The 23,691-nt window shown below is 36.7% G+C and overlaps 1 protein-coding gene across 5 annotated transcripts; it reads left to right on the top strand.

Moving 5' to 3' along the window:
* Positions 1–1,879: 1,879 nt before the first annotated feature.
* Positions 1,880–22,550, top strand: ESD (esterase D). 5 transcript variants are annotated; one of them, XM_070471241.1, is made up of 11 exons: positions 2,454–2,567; positions 5,731–5,779; positions 7,626–7,726; positions 7,916–7,990; positions 8,579–8,667; positions 12,146–12,244; positions 13,660–13,784; positions 15,088–15,207; positions 15,908–16,006; positions 17,934–18,101; positions 22,320–22,550. In XM_070471241.1, the coding sequence occupies exons 4-11, from the start codon at positions 7,923–7,925 to the stop codon at positions 22,398–22,400; spliced, it is 849 nt and encodes a 282-aa protein (XP_070327342.1). In that variant the 5' UTR covers positions 2,454–2,567; positions 5,731–5,779; positions 7,626–7,726; positions 7,916–7,922; the 3' UTR covers positions 22,401–22,550. The 5 variants fall into 5 exon arrangements, with proteins under 5 accessions (XP_070327341.1, XP_070327342.1, XP_070327338.1 ...); XM_070471240.1 differs by lacking the exons at positions 2,454–2,567; positions 7,626–7,726 and adding an exon at positions 1,880–1,943; XM_070471237.1 differs by lacking the exon at positions 7,626–7,726.
* The last annotated feature ends 1,141 nt before the right edge of the window (positions 22,551–23,691 follow it).

The raw sequence follows: 23,691 nt of genomic DNA, 5'->3' as shown, positions 1-23,691 counted from the left end.
ACCTCAGTAGCTGTAGACTAGGTGTGTCCCTCGGAGGAGGTGAGTTGAGGTTATTTTCTACTCTTGTCATTTGAACTGCCTTCCAGGACTCATTTTCCATAACTGGAAGTCTGGAAAGTCTAGAAATCTGGGTGATTTTGCTCATACCCACCCCTCCATCCCCGAACCCGCGCCCTCCCCGCTCCCCTCCACCACCTCCGGCAACCATAAATCTGTTTTTAATATCCAGGAGCTCTCAGTTTGTTTTGGTTTTTTTTTAAGATTCGACATATAAATGAAATCATTCACTATTTGTCTTTCTCTGTCTGATATATTCATTTAGCATAATGCCCTCGGGTTCATTGACCTTGTACCAATTGATATTTTCTTCTTTTTTAAGACTGAATAACATTCCATTGTGCATGTATACATAAAAATCTCACATCTTTTTCATCCATTCATCCACCAATGTACGCTTAGGATGCTTCCATGTCTTGGCTATTCTAAATAATGCTTCAGTGAATGTGGTGGGTGCATATATATATCTCTTCAAATTATACATTATAAAATTATATATATAATATTAAAGAAGAAAGAGAAACTTATTGAAGCTATAAATTATAACTGTATTCATGTTGAGTAAAATATATTTTAAATTTCACATGTGGTTATCATCACACTGTATCAACACAAGAAATTTCAGTAGAAGATTTCATGTCACAGTTCTTAGGTTAGTCTGCACCCCACAGCAATCAATTTATCAAATAAATACCCTTTAACTTTTTCCAAATATTTCCTATCAATTCTAAATAACTTGCAAGTTTGGGTATTCTGTTTTAGTTGTGAAACTCAGTTTGAAGAAAATTCCCTTTTCAGTAATTTAAATTTAAAAATAGTAGAAAGTAAACTGATATTTTCATTTCAATGCTTTCTCAGAATGAAAACATCATTTTGATTAAATAAACACTATCTTCAGCCCGAATTCCACTGGATCCACAGCTCCTCAGATTAGTTCAATCCACAGCTCGCTATGGCCAAAGAGGCCTGAGCCACTGGAAAAATGCTGATGGGTAATCTCCTGTGTGGCACCTATACTTATAACAACAGTTTCAACTAGCACTCTTTTGTGAGCAACAGTTCACCTACCACTCTTCTCAGACATCATTTGCACTCAGTGGCTAGTGTAAAACAGAAATACAGGGGCGCTTTCAAAACTCATTAACAATGTGGCATAGCAATCAATTAAACTAAGCGCAGGCTCCTTTTGATGTCCTGTTCCACTGGGCATGTTGCATGCCCAAAGAGGCAGCCTTGTCTTCTAGATGTCATTAAAATTTGTCAGTCTAACTATTGGATTAAAAAAAATTTTTTTAAGCTTTTTATGTAATCATATTTAATTTCCTCAATGGGGAAAGTACACTAACAATCAGTTTGGTTAAAAACAAGCAACAGAAGCAAAAGGTGAGGCAAGTATTTGCTGTAAGTTAGCAAGCAGCAACTATTATTGCTCAGTTCATCTAACATTGAGAGAAGGGAGAAAACAGGACACTGGCGAAGCGCCTGCTCTGTTTCCAGCATAGATTTTTAAATGGCTCCTATTTCCCTCCAGCAACCAAGCAGGTGAACTGAAAAGATTGGGATGGTAGGCGGCAAGGGACCTGAAGTTATCTCCTGGTTTCTAAAAAACCTCAAAAGACTACTGGAAAACAGTTTACCCGAGTTAGGTGGGGCCAGAGTTCAGGTTCACTCAAGCCTGGTCATTGCCCTGCGTCCTCAGGGAGCAGTCTGAGGGAGGGAGTGGGGGAGGGCGGGGGTCGGGGGAAAGGTCTGTCCTCGACCCTTGACGTGGGAGACGTCTTAGGATACGGGGCTGCCAGCTAGGTTGCTTCAGTCCTGTCTGATTCTCCAAGACCCCATGAACTGTATGCAGCCCGCCAGGCTCCTCTGTCCATGGGATTCTCCAGGCAAGCATACTGGAGCGGGTTGCCATGCCTTTCTCCACGGGCTCTTCCTGACCCAGGGATCGAACGCGCGTCTCTTACATCTCCTGCATTGGCTACTGCTACTGCTAAGTCACTTTAATCGTATCCGACTCTGTGCGACCCCATCCCTGGGATTGTCCAGGCAAGAACACTGGAGTGGGTTGCCATTTCCTTCTCCAATCCGTAAAAGTGAAAAGTGAAAGTGAAGTCGCTCAGTCATGTCTGACTCTTCGCGACCCCATGGACTGCAGCCTACGAGGCTCCTCCGTCCATGGGATTTTCCAGGCAAGAGTACTGGAGTGGGGTGCCATTGCCATTGGCAGGCGGGTTCTTTATCACTAGCGCCCACCAGACAAGTCCTCTAAAGCGAGAAGCGGCCCATAAGCGCTGTGGGAGGCGGGGAAGTCTGAGGGAAGGGGCGGGGACAGAGGGGGCGGGGCTTTGGGGCGTGACCAAGGGAGGGCGGGGCCGAGAAGAGACTCTGGAAACAGGACCCCAGGGTTGGGGGGGCGCGGAGGGGGCTGGGCCGAGGCGGTGGCGCCCGCGGCCATATTTAGGCCTGGCCCGTCCCTTCTGGTGCAGCTGCTCTTCCCGCCGCCGCCGGAGGTGAGTCTGGGCAGAGGCCTGGTCGTCCTCGGGCCGCCAGGATCTCGTGTTGCACGGGTGACAGTGGGGGTTCCGGTAGGGGCGGACTCTCCTGGGCCCTTGCGGCGGGTCGCGTGGGTGCGATCGCGGAGAACGCGGCCCCTGGGCTCGGCCGCAGACAGCCGGAGCTGGAGGCCGAGGGAGGGGCGCTGGCCGGAGGACCTTGTCCTCAGGCTCGGCCCCTCGTCCCAAACCCCTGTTCCCCACTGAGCCTCCAAGAATTGTAACTCCGGGCGCTCGGGCCTGCGGTCTCTTTCTTTGAGCGGCTGCTTGTTTCTCAAGTGCCCACTGCGTTTCCGTAGCTGTTTCTGCGTGAAATTGATGTGCACCCCACTCATGGAGGAAGCAGACCCCAGACGTTCGCAGTCCCCACGGGAGGGGGAACCTCCTTCTCTGCACACAGTTCAAGCCCTTGGGAGGTTCTATCGTGTGGTAAATGCGCTGTCAGAGTTGTCTCGGGGCGTGGCGGTCATCTCTGATGGGCTGGTCAGGGGGACGACATTTGCACGGACCTTGGAGGGCATGGGAGGTTGCAGAAATAATAGTGTGCGTAATCATAGCCAGCAGCGTTGTAAGTGCATGAATTAACAACCCTATCGGATTGGTCCTATTAACATCCCCATTTTATAGATGGGGAAATGAGGCATAGAAAGTGTGCCCCCGTCACTACCACTACCGGAGTACTACCAGGAAGTAGTACCTAGTGAAGCCAGAATCTGAACCTGGAGCGTCTGGCTCCACAACCTACTCTCAAGTCACTGTTCCATGGCCCCCAGTAGAAACATCCAGACTATTCTAAAATGATTGAGTTTAACTAAATTAAAATAAAGAAACAAGCCCAGAAAAATACTGTGGGACTGTTGAAGATAATTTAAGGTGTCTGGAGTTCATGAATGCTCTTTTTTCCCCAGGGTGCATTAAAAGTTCATCCGTGGGCAAGCCATGTGATTTTTTATGAAGAAAAAGAGAATATGATTAGTACACAGTTAATAATATGACCAAAGTAGATAATGGCGTTTTATTCATCCTGATCTTTTTGTCAGTTCATAGTTTGAATTTTGTGAACTTTTAATGGAATCAGACTTGAAAAAAAATCGTATAATTAATGCCAGTGTCTTCCATTTCAGTGACTTAACTGATTTTCAACTACTGGCCTGATAGTTGGGTGGGATTAACTCTCTACACCTGTAGCAGGATCCTGACTGTGGGCCAGCATTTGTCATCTGCTAGTTAATGTGAGCAAGCTAACCATGTTTTCAAATGGACAGACTATACTTAACACTATACAACTTAACACTATTGAACTATGCACTTAAAAATGGTTAAGAAAGAAAACTTTATGTTTTATCACAATTTTTAAAATAAAATTAAAAATAATTTAAATGATCAGTAATTCCAAGTAGACCATGTTAGACCTGACTGTGACTTGTGTAGGGCTCCATTGAGCCGTAAGGTAAATGGATTAAAGCCCTAGGCCTCTATGCAGGATTGGTTTTAGTGAGACATACAAGAAGAAAACAAAGTAGGAAGCTAAATTTTAATTTCTTGTGTATAATTAGGGTGGTGGTAATGGGAATTCAAAGAGGGGATAACTTTAAGACATTACAGACTGTTGGACAAGATGGGCGTAAATGAAAAGAGAGCAGAAAGAGGAATAGAAAAACGTGGTTTGAAGGTAGGAGATTGAACTTAACTTTAGATGTGTTGAGTTTTGCTAGCCAGAGGCACATCGGGTGAGAAGGATTCAACAGGAAATTTAAATTCTGACTCCAGTGTTGGAGGATGAATTAGTGGAGAGAGGCAGATTTATATTCTTTCACACAAAAAATGTAGTTGAAACTTAGGGGATGGGAGTTAAGGAAAGAGTATAAACAAAAAAGGAAAGGGAGATGGGAGAAGAAAAAATGGAAGAGAATTCAGATCCTATAGTTTCATTGAGGAAAGGGATTTTTACGAAGTGCTGGTGAGCAGTGCCATAATTGGGTGATGTTGGGGAGACCTGTGCAGGTCATTAAGAGCCAGTGGGGTGGGGACACATTGCAGCCAGAGAAATGGATCAAAGTCCATGAGAGAATGGGAACCGAAATCCAGGTAGAGATGTGTAGAAAACTTTTGAGGCTCATGAGAAGAAGGAAAGAATGGGTAAAATACAAGGAATACAGATTTCTGGCGATAGATAACATTTAGCCTCAATGAGTAAAGGGAACAAAAGTAAGATCTGACAGTTTGGCCTTTTGGAGGAGTAGTGGATGCTTTGTGAATAAAGACAACTTTCTCTTTAGTAGTTTTTACTTAATTGGCGTTCCACGTGTTGATACCACGCAGTGAGAGAACCTTTGTTCTCTGAAGATTATTGAGGTACATTTCATTGACTTTCTAGGAAAATTGGCACTGTGGGGTTTTTTTGGGTTTTTTTGTTTGTTTTGGGGTTTCAGAGAAGGGTGTTTTTATTATTCTGTCGCACTCTAATTTCATTTCCCCCCCAAGATCTCTTCCTAGAACTGAAATGAAACATCTGTCAGACAAATGACCCTTAGTGTGCATTGCTGCGCACATTTCTGTTTGTTCTGTGTGGCACTCACTCCACCATCATTCATAAGCCCAGTCGGTTTTCTCACCAGCTCGTGTTTTCTAGGAGTCAGCCCAGGGTCCTTAAGTTTGAATCTCTTCACGTCTTTATCCAACCTGCATGACAAGTTTGACCTGCAGCTCAGGGGGGTTTAGGCTTCCTCTTATCTTCCTCTGCTTTTTAGTCTCCACTCCTATTTTCATCACTCTCAGCAGTTGATCATATCTCATACTTCCAGATGACAGTTTAAAACTTTCTCCTGTTTATTTAAAAAGAAAAAAAAGAAAACTTTCTTCATTGGAATCTTATTCCAGAAAAAGCTTTTAACCAAACAGAAGGCCTTGTGGCAAAGTAGGTATTAAGGTTACTTAGACTCTGGGCCTAGGTAAAGTGATGATGCTGTTCCATCAGCTGGCCTTCCCATTCTGCCACACCCAGGGTGGACGGTCATCTGCCTTAGGAAAGGAAGATACCTCTTTTGGGAATGTGTAGTGGACTGTAACCTTTGTTGTAAAAAGTATGTCCCATTTATACATCATTTGGTCTTTTTTTCAGGCTCATCTACACTTTGGTACAGACCAAAAAGCAAGTAGTAATTGGACAGGTACATTACATTTTATTTTTGATATATTACTTTTGAACTTGAATATAAAAAATCTAGTAACTTGGCTTAAAATATGCTGTGTTTAGCATAGGAAAATTTTAGTGAAAAATGTAATCGCCTAGTATATCATATATCAAAGTATATCATATCTAGTTATTAGCTTATGTCTTGATTTTTTATTGAGCCTTTTTTCTTAATTCATAATTGAAGACAGTTTCTAAAATGAGTGGTTGGGGGGGAAAAGAACTTTAAAAGCTTTAAAAAAAAATTCATTCTACCAATTTAAAAAACAGTATTTTCACTTTTCTTCTTTGCCCAAATGCAAAGTACTTGATTTTGAATTTTAATTAAAAAGAACATTCGAAGAGTAGGAGAAATAGACCAGTGATGAGTTAGTAAAATGGTGAATAGTAAAGTATAAAAACAATAGAGGTAAAGATTAAGTTGATTTGTAAAACTTTCACATAATTGGTAGCTAGAAGTTTAAAAATGTATTCATTAATTCAACAAATAATTTTTAGATATCTTTCATGTACTAGATATATTCTTGGTGTACCATGTTTTTGGGAAAGCAGATATAGTCCCTACTAGGTCTAAAAAATAGGAATTCCTTGCAGAATAATTCCACCAGGTAAATTTTATTCTTTGGTCTCGTGCATATATTTTCAAAGTGTACTTCTGTCTCTTTTAATTCATTATTTAAGATAGAGTCATGGACAAGAATGGCTGAAGTTAATATTCAGTAACTAATAACATCATTTTGTCTAAAAATTGGCCTTTTGAAGATTAAAAGCATAAACCTTTGAATAGAAGGTAATTCCTCTGTGTATAATTGTAATACCCTAGTGCTATGAAATTAGTCAATCTTTTCTGGAAAAAAAAAAGTTTTTTTAAAGAGTATTTAAGAACCCTCTGGTGAGGCAGGAAAGCAGAGCAGAAGAAGGGCTCTGAGGTCAGATTCTGTGCGTCACATCCCACATTTCAAGAGGTGAAGCTCAGTATTTGGATTTATCGAGGAGATTACCTAAAGGTAAGGTTGAAACTAATCTTTTGTGAAGACATTTCCCAAGTAAGCTCTCCAAGATTATTTTGACATGTCTTTTTAGAGTAACTGTAGCACTGCAGCTGGGTTAGCATACAGTAGAGTATTTCACCCAGCGGACCACCGGGTGGTAATACCTGTTCCTGGGATCCCAGGATTTTTTAATTTAATGTGTGTGATTTACCTATTTATAATAAGGAGAGAAAGGGAATCCTTCCTTGAGAAATACAGATCAGAATCAGTCTGGTTTTTCTTTGCTCAACGGGTGCTTAACCATACATAAAAGATGGTGTTCCAGTTTTTTGTGGGGGTTCTTCTGGTATTATTATTAAAAATTAATAATGTGTGGTATTTTAACATTTAAGTTTAAAATCATTCATGAAAACTTTTAAGATGTTTTGGAGAGAAAAGAATTAACCAAACTTCAGAATTTTTTCCTGGCAAACTACTTTTAATTCACTTAGGACAGCCACGTGTTTTACTAGCTGGTTTGTTTTAAAAGGAGAAATGTTGATGTGAAGGTTGTAGAGCACTTTCTCTGAAATGCTCCACTAGGATGAGTAATTTGATCTGGTTTAACATATAGGAAAGTGCCTATGCTGTAAGTGTTGAATATATGTTCTTTCTTATTATTATCAAAACTATTCCTGTTACATCATTTTCCTCCTGTTTTCTTACCAGCCCTTAATCAGTCATACCATTGATTCTTTTGTTACAGTTCACAGCAAACTATTAACAATGTTCAACCTTCTAAGCTAAAGTAATCAGTTAATAACTTATTTCTATTCTCTTGCTTTCTAAAAGGAATTTGGGGCAGTCCACAGACATACACACCACGAAGCTTGTTAATAAATTAGTAATGACATACCAGCGTACTTACGTTTTCTAAAGTGAATATAACAAGTGTAAGTGTACATAATAAACTTAGTCACTTTCATAATACTATTTATCAGAGAATTAGTATTTGAAAAAAATTCAAGGTGGCAGACAGTCGTATGTTTAGATACTTTATCTGAAAACAGTTCTGTTGCAAGTTTTTTAAGAGCTAATTCTCTTGTTAATGAGAAATTAATGAGATCCCTCTTCACTAATAGGAGAAGAATGGCATTGAAACAGGTTTCCAGCAGCAAGTGCTTTGGCGGACTGCAGAAAGTTTTTGAACATGACAGGTAACTACAAAGAGGATACAATTTTAGATCTCTCTCTGCTTCCACCTCTTTGATTCTTTAAATAAGCCCATGAAAGATCACGGTTGCATGAATAACTGTCTACATGGAAAACCTGTGGTTTTTATCAAATTTATCTTACCTAGTTTTGACATTGGTGATAGTAATAAGATATTTACTTGAAAGTTACATATAAATTTCATATTTATATGAAAAGAGAATTAAGGATGTGGTCCATTTCAGTGTCTGTGAGCAAACATGTAGTTTAAGATCTCTAGATTTGTTATTTCATACATTTCTTTAGAAACAATTTTTCTTTTAAAAATTTTCGTGCTGTATCGAGGGTATTACATTTATTCTTTTAATTCATTCTTCTCCAAAAGACTGTGTACTATGCACAGCATAAGCTCGGGTTGATTAATATGCTGAATTGGCCCTGTTCTTTCTTTAAGGGCTAGGGGCCATACCCTAAAATGTTGACAAGATCACTTATTCTGGACATTAAATCACTTGTTTTACGTTTCTTTCTGACCAATGAGGGGCAATTGTGTTTTATTTTATTTTATTTTTTGATGTCTGTTAAAATTGTAGTGTTGAACTGAAGTGCAAAATGAAATTTGCTGTCTATTTACCACCAAAGGCAGAAACTGGAAAATGCCCTGTGCTATATTGGCTGTCTGGTAAGTGTTATGCAAAAAGGAGGTTTTCTTTTTTTCCTGGCTTATCTTACTCTTCCATCCTGACTTTTTGATGTCATTTATAAAAGACTTTAGGAGCCTATAGTCTGCTCTTACTTTATCCTGAGAATAATTTCAAGCCTACTGAATTACGTTTGTTTTATTACTTCTTTTTCATGTATGTGTTGTTATTGTATAATTGCTAAATCGTGTTGGACTCTTTTGTGACCCCATGGACTGTAGCCCGCCAGGCTCCTCTGTCCATGAGATCTCTGGGCAAGAATCTGGAGTGGATTGCCATTTCCTTCTCCAGAGGATCTTCTCGACCTAGGGATCAAACCTGCGTCTCCTGCATTGGCAGGTTGATTCTTTACCATTGAGCCAGGGAAGTCTACTTCTTTTTCAGTTAGACCACATAAGTTAGCAGAAAATATAAAGTTCTAGACTCATTGACAAAACCTTAGAAAAGTTATTTAGTTTGTGCCTAACCAAATGTTTCTTAGAGACTTTACCACTCAAAATAGAACAATGTTAGGTAAAATTAGGACACTTGTGATATGCTACTTAGAAACCACAGACAAGTAACTTCTTACAGTGTTCTCTAGAATGTTTTAATTGGACCTGGATCTTCTCTGGCAACAATCTGGAACATCACAGAAGACATCGTAATCACTGGTGAATATCAAAGACTGTCCAGTGGATTGTGAGAGCTCTTCACAAGATACCGGCACTTCATCTTTAGAAGCAAACATTTTAAGAGACCCATAGAAAACCAAATTATGTCATAGAGTTCTATTGTTGTTTCTTTAAAATTGCCTCTTATAACTTTGATTTAATAAATCCTCCCTTATGTATGTTTTCTCAAGGATAAGTCCGAATTATGTCTTTAAAAATGAGAAATATATTTAATTTTAAAAGGTAAAAATTAAGTACTTACGTAATTTTAACTCAGCATCTCATTTCTTTGGAGAAAGCAAACCAGTTTTGCTGGAAGAGCACTGGGTATTGCCAAAAGCAATAATAAATCCCATATTTGTTTTAGAAACATAATATTGTATAGCTCAAGATGCTTTAGAAATCACGTAAGCATGACCAGGAAATTATATATTACTCAAAATCACATACAGGAGTGAACATGTTTTCTGATTCATGGGCCAGAGCTGTATTCATTCTTTTCTCCTATTCTTTTGAAATTTTGTTTCTTGTGAGAGCTATTTCACTCATATCTCTTGTTAAAAGAATAATAACCCAGGCCAAATGTACCAGGGTATTGTATAATAGGCACTGTAATAATAAGGTCCTAAATTCTTAACTGAAATTGAAATCTATCAAGATGTATATTCTGAGCTTTATGAATATAGAAAATAGTTTATTTGTTTACATCAAATGACAGGGCATTTTCTGTAGTGAGAGGCTAAAGAAGAGATAAACCTTGGAAATTAAGGCTTGATTTTCTGAAAAAAGATAAGTTTGACCAGCGGGCTTGAGAAAAAATGACAGAAGAATACTGGAAGGTTTACATCCTAGTTAAATGAAGGAAAACAGTGACAGAAAGAGAGCATCAATTGTTACAAATTAACTGAAATCAAACTATTTTTATTCTGAACTGTATACTTTAAGGGAGTGAATTGTATGGCATCTGAGTTATACCTCAATGAAGTTGTTACCAAAAAAAAAGAAAAAAACCAGCTCTTCACATAAAATAAGTATAGTTGACCAAATAGCTATTATTAATAGTAACCATCTTCATATGCTTGAACTTAAGTCTACTAGTAGAAGTATCTTCATTTCCCTGAGTCTCCTGTTCACACCCTACTATCTTAATCAGGAAATTTGTGTTCTAACTAACAACGAAAAAAAAAATTTTTTTTCTCTGATCTCTAAATACATTTCCATTTCCCAAATGCAAGACTCTGGACTGTGTCTCAGACACAGTTTAAGACCCTTTACACATTATTATCACATTTAATCCTCATAGCCACCTTATGAGGTAAAAATAGGCAATATCATCCCCGTTATTTTTCAAATGGAAGAACTGAGGCTCAGAATATTGGTTGCTTGCATAGTTAAGTGAATTAACTTAGTTAAGAAGGAGCTGAATGACATTTAGAACCAGATACTGTTTGAAATCTGAAACTCATGCAATCTGCACTATCACCCTGTCTCCTTTGAACACATTTACATTAAGGTTACATTTAATTTGCATTTTTATTCAATTTACATTTAATTAAAATTGCTGACCTTTTATCAGTATTTGAGGCAGTTCTCCACCATGATCTGGCTCCAGTGTTTATGACAGGTATTCTGAGAAGATGGAACGAGGACCTTGTTCCCTTTCCATGGCTAGTGAAAATATATATGTCCTAACGGTTTATTTAACCATAAACTCTAGTAACATTTATCCAATGATACTTGTAACTTTCTATCTTATAATTATTAATTTAACACATCTTTATTGGGCAGCCATTTCATAACTCTCTGTGCTGGGTGTTGGGGGTTAAATAGAAACTATAGACTATGTTGTATAGTTAATTTATTCTGCTTCGTGCAAATCAGTAAGTTTTAGTGTTGCTAATTATCAGGCATATTTGGACATTTAGCATTGGCTACTAGAAAAGGGCTATTGGGTTAAATGGTGTTTAACTTCAAGCTTCTGTTGCCAGTTCATTCTTGGCCATTCTCACATCATTATATCAATAGTATTAGGCTCCCGTAATAAGAGAATCCCACTCCAGTGTTCTTGCCTGGAGAATCCCAGGGACGGAGGAGCCTGGTGGGCTTCTGTCTATGGGGTCGCACAGAGTCGGACACGACTGAAGCGACTTAGCAGCAGCAGCAGCAATGAGAGAATTGTCATCTCTTCTATCACATGACTAAAAAAACACAGAGCTAGAAAAAATGGCAGGAAGAGTTGTAAAAACTCAAACTAAAACTCAATTAAGGAAGATATTTGGTGACCATTGTTCTCGTCTTAGTACACTGAGAAATGCAAAGGTGATTAGTCTAAATTTTATTGCTGAGAACTACTTGTATATAAAAATATTCTTAGTATTATGATGACCATAATATTATCTCACTGTGAACATTTATGTTTTGATGCAGGAATAGTATTAGCATACTTGATAACATGCCATTGGGGTTGTTATAACATTTGGTTTATGCACCATATTGCCATTCTACAGTTTGAAAAATTCTTAATTCCCAAACACATCTAATCCAAAGGATTTCTGTAATTGAAATTTTAGTGGGTGACTTTGAAAAGACAGCTAGGGCATCATTTAACCTAAGACAATTCTTAGATTGATACTGTTACAAATTTTATGAGAAGAGAAACTTTAGTGTCTTTTTCCGCATGATTTCTTTAAAAAAAAAAACAAACCTTTTTAATAGTAAGTGAGCTTATTTTCTTGTGTTGTAAAAAAATTAAAGTTTATAAGCCATTCACGGTATAGCATGAGATAACCATATTTTCAATCTTTAGGTTTAACTTGCACAGAACAAAATTTTATATCAAAATCTGGTTATCATCAAGCTGCTTCAGAACATGGCCTTGTCGTTGTTGCTCCAGATACCAGCCCTCGTAAGTGTTCTTATTCCAGAGATTCTTTGTAAAAGTATAAATCTTTAAGACTAAGTTACAAGCAGAGTAGCATATACGCAATTTATTTTGTATTTTTGCTATTTACTAATCTTTCAGGCAACATCATGACTCTAAAATACTATACTATATATTTTCCTCACTGAATTTTACTAACAGTTTTGCTGTTCCCATTTTATAGGTTGACAGTTTTAAACAGAGACTGAGCATCTCAGTTAATCTTTTTCATGTTGGCACTAGTACCAAAATAACTTACAATGCATAGGAAATAATTTTTTTGTTCCTTGGGTAGCCTGTCTTGCATGTAGTAATTATCTTTTCTCATTTCTGTTAGTCATGAAACAGTCATGCAGTTAAACAAATATTAGTTTTAATACAAGTGATTATACATTAGAAAAATGAGAATATCAGGTATTTGAGAATTCAATCCATCAGACAGTTGAAACTTGTTTTGTGACCCTGTAAGGGTCAGGAAATGGAATTTAAATGGAAGCTAAAGCTATCTGGAAGTTGAATGACCGGCCTTGGGAAGCAGTGCATTTCCTTTCACAGTCCCTATGATACAAAAAATAAGACATGTCTCCCAGGAAATGTAATAAAATGTTTAATGCAGAAGAGCATCAAAAATATAAAATGTCTCCAGAATAAACTTTTAAAATAAGGTTTATTTTTAATTAAAAACCATAAAAAATTCTTAGTGATCATTAGTGGAAAAGTGCCATGTTCCTGGATGAGCAGACCAACTCTTACAAAGAGGTCATTTCCATCCAATTACATATCACTATGATTTTATTTGAAATCCTAGTGGTTGACTTTAAACTGCATGCAAGTATATCAAATAAAACCTAATTAATTAAAGAATGTAAGAAAGTTCCACTGGGGGGATGAATAAATAGGGGAAACAGGATGGAATGATGCCAGAGTATATAAGAAGACATTTTCGCTGTCAGTTCAAGATAGCAAATTGAGCACAAGCATTTGTCCCCATTCCCTTCTGAGATCATAGTAGTACAGAGAAGCAAAGAAATGTTGGTAGTGAGGAGGGTCATCAGAGAAGAACTCTCAACACATTTACAAAAGATAAAAAGAAGGTCGAAACCCTTTGACAGAGTGAGGATATGTTTAGGACACTTAGGAGCTTTTGACACCAACAGAGAAAGCCAGTGAATACCCAGCCTGGAGGACCACGTCCTCCCTTTCCTACCTCCTTGTCTAGAACTAGTCACAGGACCGCACTTGAGGGCAAGGAAGTATGTGCCCCAAAAGGCCAGAGAGCTCACAGTGTCCAGCGAACAGCTCTGATACAAATGAATATTCAGGCTCATTTTAAAGTGTATTATTAAACGTGGGCCATTACCAGCAGAGTAGATGGAACCATGAGACTTTTCTTTAATTAGGTGGCTGCAATATTAAAGGAGAAGAGGACAGCTGGGACTTTGGCACTGGTGCTGGCTTTTATGTCGATGCCACTGAAGATCCTTGGAAAACTAACTATAGAATGTACTCTTACGTAACGAAGGAGGTAATTACATTGTAATTATTGTAATTACATTGTAATTATTAATCGATGACTGTGAAAGTTTGATTTTGGACACAAGGTCCTTCTAGTCTTTTAAACTAAGGTATGGTATTGTTGAATCTATTTGGTATATGTGATGTGATCTGGTCAGTCACTCAGTCATACCCGACTCTCTGCAGCCCGTGGACTGTGGCCCACCAGGCTTCTTAGTCTGTGGAATTTTCCAGGCCAGAATACGGGAGTAGGTTGCCATTTCCTACTCCAGGGGATCTTCCCAACCTAGGGATTGAACCCACATCTCTTGCATCACCTGCACTGGCCACTAGTGCCACCTGGGAAGCCTATTTAGTATATATTTACTAATTATCTTTGTAAAGATTCCAAAGTTTACTAGTACTATACTCCTATTTTCTACAATTTAAATTCACTAAGTGCAATTTTAAAGAATTTAATAATTATGTTGATACCCATTTACACTGACCAGGTTATACAAAGCAAATAGTATATGAAAACACTTTGCATTTCTCTGGCCATTGGTTCATTCAGGCATATTTCATAAGGATTAACCATAATCAGAAAGGATCAGTGGTAAAGCATTGCTTCTGTTAATATTTGTGTACAGTTTATGCACTTTTCTAAATTTTATATGATTTTAACTGTTAATGTCCACATCATAAAAATTCAGAAATAATAGTATAAAATTTTAATCATGCATAATTCTGTCACCCCTGACAACTATATTTTGGTATATTCCAGACTTTGTTTTATGACTAGTTTTCATATAATTGTGAAACATTTTTATTTTGTTCTTTTTTAGTTACATAAAACAAATATTTTAGAATATTCTGATCTAAATTTAACAATTTAGATCTAATTTTAGCAATTGGATAGTATTCCATCATATGCAGTGATTTACTTTTTTCTAATGGAGCTATTTATATGTTTACATATGTTTTTTACCATCATATGTATTAGTGCATTGATTATCTTTGTGTATAATTTTTTTACCCATAAGAACTTTTCCCTTAGAAAAAATTCCAGGAAGTGAAATTATTGGATCAAAGTTTAGAACATTTTGAAGTTTCTTCTGCCTTATCGTCTTAAATTTGCTTTCTAAGGGTGATGTATCATATATTCTCCAGTGATATATTAATAATCATTGTCTATCCTGCATTTTAAAAAAATCTTTATGGTGTAAACCATTGTAAGACTGTGACTTGGAAGTATTGATTTTTTTAATACAACTTTGAAAGAGTCTAAACTTACTTCTCTCATATCTTCTGTCCCACCATTAAATTCTCTCTAGCTTCCCCAACTCATAAATGACAATTTTCCAGTGGACCCCCAAAGGATGTCTGTTTTTGGCCACTCTATGGGAGGCCATGGAGCTCTGATTTGTGCTTTGAAGAATCCTGGGAAATACAAAGTAAGATTACCTAAGCTTCTAGTGACAGATATTTCTCTTGAATAATATAGTATTAGGAACTTACAGAGATTGAAATTAGATACTATTGTTTTAGTATTGGGACTAAACTTTTCTAGTGTTGGAAATTTCAAGAGATTGTGGGGGAAGACTATTAAATTGACCATACAATATATGCTACAGACTCAAAAGAATAGGCCTTGTATCCCAGTGTTTTCTCATTGGTCTACTAGAGGTATTATCAAGAAATTTTCATTGCTTCTATTCAAACTATAGTTTTCTAGGCTCTTTTTTCCTAAAAGTTAGTCTTGACTAGTGTTATTGTGGCAATATGTTATCATTTACTTATATTTTTACCAAGAATATTCTCACATAAATTTTACTTTGGTTTTCCATTGTTTTAACTGGAAAAACTGAGTAGAAATTCATCATAAACTTTCATTTGTGCCTTATTTAATGAAAATGTAATGTACTGCTTTGTTGCTTTAGCAATTATATTTTATTAGCTCTTTGAATAGAACATACAAAGGATGATGGATCTTGGAGAGGCATATAACCTAAGCTCATAATATAGCAGAAGAAAAATCATTCACAGGGATTTTCATGGCAAGTCAGTTTTTAAGCAAGTTGCAAATATCTGTGCATAGTGAACTTACAAAAATATAACTTGTTTGTGAATTTTATTTTATTTTTGTTCCGTAAGTCTGTGTCAGCATTTGCGCCGCTTTGCAACCCAGTGCTCTGTCGTTGGGGCAAAAAAGCCTTTACCGGATATTTGGGAACAGATCAAAGTAAATGGGAGGTAGGTACTGGATGGCTGTCTTAATACTCATTCATAAGTTTTCAAATTTGTTGAAATCTGCACTCCAGACATTATATTCCTAACTTATTCAAGTAAGGATCCAGGGTCTCCTGCATTGCAAGCAGATTCTTTACCATCTGAGCCACCAGGGAAGCCCAAACATCCAGAGCTAAAAATAATTAACAAAAGTGATACATATAACAATAACAACACCCATGAAGGATCTTTTTTAAATTGTGTTGAATTATGGCAGATATTCTGAGGCTACATCTTTTCTCTGCTAATGATTCATTTATGTTTATTTTCTAAATTAACATTACGAAAAATATCCCCTATTACTAAATTTAGACTTATCTCTTATTAACTATGTGCTCGATTGTATGGTAAGAACCAGGAGGCCTGGGTTTTTATTTTGTGTATCTGTTTCAAAATCTAGTGTCTCTCGGGTTTAGATTTTTAATTCTAGGCTTAACAGCCTTTAAACATAGATACTGTGTATGTAATGTACATTTATGAGTCTATTTCCAACAGCGAGATTGCTTTTTCAAGCATAGGAACAGATGCTTCTAGATGAAAATAAAACAGGCCCTTTTTTCCAAGACTATGCAGAAATGGGCTATTTGAAAATTCCTACCAAGAATTTGAATATTTTGCAAATGAGCTGATCACCATGTGATTGTTAGCAAGTAGCAGATACTTGAGTGGGGGAAAAAAACTTTGTTTCATTGCTGTTTATTCAAAATCATTTACACATGGACCCCTATTTTACTTAAGTTTGGTCTTTGAAATTCTAACAGAATTGGAAAGCTAATCTCTTAGTCACTACATTAAAGTTTTGCTTGTCTTAGGCCTAGGTTTTGATTATATTGGAAGAATGCCCAAAATTGTTACTATTAGTTACTTGGAGAACAATGCATTGACAATGCTTGTGCATCAGTATTTTGAGTTTTCACCATATGCAGAGTTTGTGTGGAGTTTTGAAATCTTCTGTCAAGAAGGTGATGATCCTTTCCTGTCCACAGGGGCCTTATGGTCTAATAGACGATTTGAGTGAAAGACCAACTGCCAGAGGGAAATAGGGGAGAGGTTGCCTGTAAAGGAATGTGTATCCTTTTTCTCCAAGTGGCAGGAGATTTTACTGTCTTAATTAGTGTTTAGGCCAGCGTTTAATTTACTCTTGGAATAAGGATACTATGCAGAATTATGAAATCATAGAACTTTAAACCAATTGGACTTTATATGTCTCCTTTCACTCTCCTTTTAAGACTAAAGAAAGCAAGTCTGAAAATGCATGATACTTTAGAAGGGAAAAACTTTTGTTTGTCTTGATTAATGCATAAAAAGTTGTGGTTAATGAATATACATGAGTGATCAACATTTAAAGATGGATGGTAAAATAGAAAATTGTAACTAGCAGCAGCTCCTCAGATACTAAATTTGAGTTGTTAACATGATTCAGATTATTCATGTCTTCCTGAAAGTTTCTGGAGGTAGTAGATATTTGGTGGTTTACAACAGATAGTGAAAGAAAGATTTATGTCTGGAATTAGTTAAAAAGCAGAAACAAAAATAGACTGCTTATTTGAAATAGAAGAAATAGTCAATTTGTGAAAGGATTTACAAAGAAAAAGAATCAGGGTTTTTGGAGTTGAGAGGTGATTAATAACCTTGATGATTTAGAAGAAAAAAGGTTACACAATGAAGAATACTTGAGATATAAAATCCTTGCTGTTGGTCTAGGACTGCTTGAAAGTAAGGACGAAGCTGTAATGAGAATAGAATTCTGAAGACCTAATAAATAAAAACCAGACAAGCCTTAGAGCTTGAATGACTTTAAATTTCTATTTGGTTCTAGTATAGGATATTCTGAAGAATATCTTTCTGGCACTTGTGAATTTATTTTTCATTATTTCTCCTCTTTTTATAGGCTTATGATGCTTCCTGTCTTGTGAAGTCCTATCCAGGTTCTCAGCTGGATATACTAATTGATCAGGGGAAAGAGGACGAGTTCCTCTCCGATGGACAGTTACTTCCTGATAACTTCATAGCTGCCTGTACAGAAAAGAAAATCCCTGTTGTTTTCAGATTACAAGAGGCAAGTACCAGGAAACCTTACCTTGTTCTAAACTCACTCTTAAAAAAATAAGATTCCATAGTCCTTTCTTAGTTTTATTTTAGAATTTGAAAAGGTACCTCTAGTTAAGATATTTTCTAATTATAATAAGACAAAGTGAAAACCTCCCTATTAAATTAATGATATCTAAGACCATATTACAAAAAAATAGGAAAGCTTTTGGCAGTGAAAAGTATTTACAATTTTCTGTCCTACTGTAAAATCAGTAAATAGCTCAAAGTTTGGTGCTTAGATGGTACTTAATCATCAGTGTTATCGGGTATCTTTCTTTACACATGTAGCTATTATTGCAGTCAAATAAGAAGACAAGCTTACACCTTAATTACTCTTCACTTTAAGTACACATCTTCGCCTCGGAAGCTGTGTATTATTTGTCTGACACACGCATATGCACTATATATTGAGTTAGATACTAACCAATCTGTTGTGCTGCTTGCTCATTGTTTAAGAACGATTACTGAATTTCAGTTGGTTTGCAGATTTTCCTTTTTCCTTGGCTAAAATACTTTTGACTATACACTACTCACCTAACTCTATGCTAATATAGTTGTAATTAAATTCTGCCTTTATTTTTTTTTAATTACATAATCATACACTTCAGAACATAATATAAACAAAATTTTTCTTTCAAGATGAAAAATGAACCTGAAAATTATACATGGCCAGGCTTTTTAAAAATATTTTTATTCATGTTTGTGGGTAATATGCCATATGGGTAATATATTTATGGGTAATATTCCAGACACATTGATCTAAAACTTATGATGATAAGTGTTATCAAGATCAATGTGTCAAGTCAGTCAAGTCGCTCAGTTGTGTCCGACTCTTTGCGACCCCACGGCCTGTAGTCTACCAGGCTCCTCTGTCCATGGGATTTTCCAGGCAAGAGTACTAGAGTGGGTTGCCATTTCCTTCTCCAGGGGATCTTCCCGACCCAGGGATCAAACCCGGGTCTCCAGCATTGCAGGCAGATGCTTTACTGTCTGAGCCACAATGTGTAAGCTTCCAAAACTGTTTTCACAGCATTAACTCATTTTATCCTTATATGACCAGATGAGAGACCATTCCTATCCTGTCCACCTGTTTGGGGTTTTTTGTTTTTGTTTTTTTAATTTTTTTCAGCTTTTTTTTTATTGTGGTAAAATACCACAATACCACATAAAATTTACTACCTTAACTATTTTTAAGTGTCCATTTCAGTGATGTTAAATACATTCAGAATGCTGTGCAGCTTTCACCGTCATTCCTCTCCACAATTCTTTTCATCCTGTGACACTGAAACTCTGTTCCCATTAAACACCAACTCCCCATTTCTCCCTGCCCCATCCCTTAGCAGCCACCGTTTTACTTCCTGTCTCTCTGACTGCTCTGAGGATTACCCATAAGTGGGCTCATATAGTATTTGTCTTTTTGTGACTAGCTGATTTCACTTAGCATAGTCCTCTTAAGGTTCACCCATGTTGTATCATGTGCCAGAATTTTCTTGCTTTTTAACGCTGAATAATATTTCATCCTATGCATATACCAGATTTTGCTTATTCGGTCATCTGTCAATGAACCACGTTGGTTGCTTCCAAGTCTTAGCTATTGTGAATAATGTTGCTATAAACATGGATGTGTAAATGTTTCCTGAAGATTCTGCTTTTAGTTATTTTGGTTATTATACCCAGAAGTGGAATTGTTGGATCATGTGGTAATTCTGTTTTTAATTTTTTGAGGAATCTTCATACTATATTCCATAGCAGCTATACTACTTTACGTTCCCATCAGCAGTGCACAAGGGTTCTGATTTCTCCACATGCTCCCCAGCATTCCTTTTTTCTTTCTTGTGACTAGCCATCATTTAAAAATAGAATTTTTTATTAATAGATTAATTTGAACATTTATCATCAGAATTACATGTTTCAGATCAATGATCAACCTTGAGAAATTTGGTTATAAAGATAACAGTGTGTTTAATTTTATTAACTCTAGCTATAAGTGATACAACAAAATGTGTTTTTTTCCAAATGACTTTAACTTCTTGGCAATAGTGGTGTTGGTTGCCTTTTCTGCATCCCTTGAGTTTATGCCAGGAAATTTTGTTGTTACCACTAACAGCAAAGTTTCAGCCTTCCTACAAAGACTGAAAAATTTCTAGAGTTTGTTATAAAAGCAGCAGGGTTAGAACACTGATGAAATTCTTGAGGGGCAAAAATAAGTCAATTTATTTATTTCTAAAATGCCTATATCCCAGGCAACTGAAAAACATAGTTGTCTATGCTTAATGAAGAGTCAAGACAGAGCATTCCTTTTCCTTTTTTATTTAAAGATGAGAAAGTATTGAAATCATCAGTCACAATTTTTAGCTCAGGCCCAGTTTTCTGTTCACCTTCCTTCCAGCATGGGCAGTTTGAGTGAACTGCCCAGTCTGAAGCAGATTAGGTTTAGGTTTGTTTTAGTTGAATGCGCAGCACAATGGACATACCTCGGCAGTGGCTCCAGAGAGGCAACTTTTCAGATTTTCAAGCCAACTTCGGTCAACTTCAGACTACCTCAGGTCTGAGGGACTTACTGTCTGCTTTATCGTTAGGGTTAGCGGCGACCCGCTCCAGTATTCTTGCCTGGAAAGCCTCATTGACAGAGGCGCTCGGGGGGCTCAGTCTGTGGGGTCGCAAAGAGTCGGACACGAATGAGCATACACGCATACCTATTTTCAGTCAGGTCCATTTTTTTATCTGAAAACTGGCAGGTACTACTTGGTACTATGCTTCACAGGTTTTGTGGCCTAAAAATCATGGGCACATTTGACCTCTTAACAAGTTAAGAATTACATGGGTGCCGAATGCTTGTCTCCTACTATTTTTATAGAAGAAACTGTCCGTCAGCTCTAAATTTAACTACTTAACTGGGACTGGTCTAATCACTGAGTGATGTGAAACCAAGTAATTCCAAGGCTCAGCCTTAATTTTGACAGCATGCCTGTCAGATTCACTTCTACAGTTTGGCCACTGAAAATAGAAAACAGGTTGCTTTTTAAGTTTCTTTGATGATTTTAAAGTAGAAGTCTTTATTAACTGGTGTACCCAAGATACACTTTGCATACTGCTGGAAGTTAGAGATTGAGAACGTTTACTGATTCATCAAAACCTTAGGGATTTTGCCTTGTTCCCTGAAATGCAGGTGATATTTTTTATTAGGTCCAGTTTTATTTCTTCCGTGCTTAGAAAAATTCCTTTTTCTTCCAGTCAGACCATTCGCTTGATCAGGTTAAACTTTCTTAGACTCTTATCTTTCCCGGTTTATTCTATTTTATATTTTAATTGCCTCTGGCAGGGTAAGGGCTGTCCTAAAAGTTACCTGGGTTTTAAACATCCTTAAGTTCTTCCCATCCTACTTTTAATTTCTTTCTCCCTTGAAAGGTACTTACTTTGTACTCTGAGGACACCGTCAGGAAGGGTTGCTTCTCCATCTGCCATTGATCACCTGTCACTGATTTTATATGACCAGATAGAAACCTGTTTCAACTCAATTACATTTTCTCTCTGCTGCATGGTAGTTTTTAAAAGTTTACTGACTTTTTACCCAATTTGGTTTATTGCTGAGAGATGTCAGCATTTAATTAATTATTCCTTTTTCCTCAGCTATAGTATGCTTTTACTGCACAAGAGGTCACATTCTTAATGTGATTTATGATGGCCCTGTTTAACTTCCCAGGATAGGGCATTTGGCTGTTCACATGTTCTTTCTCTGTATTGTTTATGTGTGCTTATTTTGTATCTTAACATTTTATTATCAGTGGTAGTGTGTTTCCTTTGGGATTTGAAACGTCTTGCCTGTGTTCCTAAGCTCTCTAAATTCTGAGTCTATTTTGTCCGTGTTGACATGACCACATGTTTACTCTGTGCATTTAATTAATGTGTTATTTCTTTTTCCTTTGCATATATTAATGGCAGTATCTAAAAACTAGGCTATGCAGAATGTTTCTTTTTTTTTTTCTTCTTACATTTTTACTATTCTTTTTTCAGTGAAAATATTGAAGTAAAAGTGTAATAAGCTTTACTTTGATTAGAAACTGTTCACATATGGTGATAGTAATTATTTACAAGCAAATTAAGTGACATGCAAGATATATTTAATGTCCCTTTATTCACTTTTCTGAATGCTAGATAAACATCACCTCTCTATTTTGTCTTCTAGGGTTATGATCATAGCTACTACTTTATTGCAACCTTTATTGCTGATCACATCAGACATCATGCAAAATACCTGAATGCATGAAAAACTTCAGATAAGAGAACCTCTTCAGGATTATAAAATTGTAATAAACAGAATTGCAAGGAAATAAGATTTTAAAACTTTGGATTTCATAATGCTAAAAATGCTTCATTCTGTAGTTGAATCACCATCTGAATAAATATATCAAACCTGCTTCTGATTTTAAAAGTTACTTTACCAGTGTTCACTTGGGAAATATTTGATTTTTCAAGATCATTTGGAAATGATTCAGAGGCATGGACTGTCTTTTTTCCTATTGTTTCGTATCTAGTATCTAACAACTGCTTGGCTTCTGATGGTCACTGAATTGAATTATTTGTTAGTTGGTGAATACAGAAATAGACTCAGAAAGATTAAATGAATTTCCCATCATTACACAGTTATTTGTGGGAGAGCTAAGATTAGAAGTCAGATTTCCAGAACCCAGTCAATGATATTTCTTATCTGTTGAGTCAAATGGATTTGTGGACATTGTTTTTTGGACCTCTCTCAAGAGACAAGAATTAAATACTAGATTAGATCTGAAATTAGATAAGGAAGCTTGTTTCATATGTTACTGTGAAAGATACTTTCCTTTAATTACATGCAGAAATGTAGCTTGATAAACTCAGCCAAGAAAAGTAATTATTCTCTTTGTGAGTACCAGAGTATGTTCGTTTGAGAACTTAATGGACACACTTTTGAAACATGATAGGTGAATTCTGGTTGTTTTAAAAGAAATATACTTTTCTGTTAAAGAGCACAAAAGTTATACATTTTAAACATTCAAGAAGAATGCATATTACATGGTAATAGAGGAAGACATCAGGTTTTTAAAGTTATAAAATAAGGACTATGTAAATGTGAATTAGACTAAACTTTTTAAAAATTATTACTATTTAAATATCAGTATGCAAGACTGAACCTGCAATGAACTGCACCCAGATGGTTCTAAGTCTGAACAAACTTGTGTCCCCTAATGAGGAAAATTTTTTAATTCACAAATTTTTTCATGTAGGTAATTCCTTTATAAAGAAAAACAACTGTGTGATCCTATGATCTTTGTATTTGTTGAGGATTTAACCAGAGAAGCAGAACTACTGGTAGACATGTACATTAAGAAACATTTTACAAAGAATTTGCTGTGTCATTGTGGGAGTTGGCTAACCCAGTCTGAAATCCATGAGACTTGGAAGGGAAGGGAGGGGAGGGAAATGCAAACAATGAAGTGCCATCAGGAAGGGAATTTCAGGAGCGGGGACTCCATGGGCAGGACTGAGGCTTTTGTCCACAGCTGGACTTTCTTCTCTCTCAG

The sequence above is a fragment of the Odocoileus virginianus genome, chromosome 8, assembly GCF_023699985.2.
Source record: "Odocoileus virginianus isolate 20LAN1187 ecotype Illinois chromosome 8, Ovbor_1.2, whole genome shotgun sequence".
Taxonomy (NCBI): Eukaryota; Metazoa; Chordata; class Mammalia; order Artiodactyla; family Cervidae; genus Odocoileus; species Odocoileus virginianus.
Note: the sequence above shows the minus strand (reverse complement) of the source record. Positions and strands in the feature narration are given on the sequence as shown.

Coding starts and splice junctions, on each gene's coding strand:
- ESD (XM_070471240.1), top strand. CDS start 7,923: ATGGCATTGAAACAGGTTTCCAGCAGCAAGTGCTTTGGCGGACTGCAG. Junction 12,245..13,659: donor TGCTCCAGATACCAGCCCTC/GTAAGTGTTCTT, acceptor TTCTTTAATTAG/GTGGCTGCAATATTAAAGGA. Junction 15,208..15,907: donor AGAATCCTGGGAAATACAAA/GTAAGATTACCT, acceptor TTGTTCCGTAAG/TCTGTGTCAGCATTTGCGCC.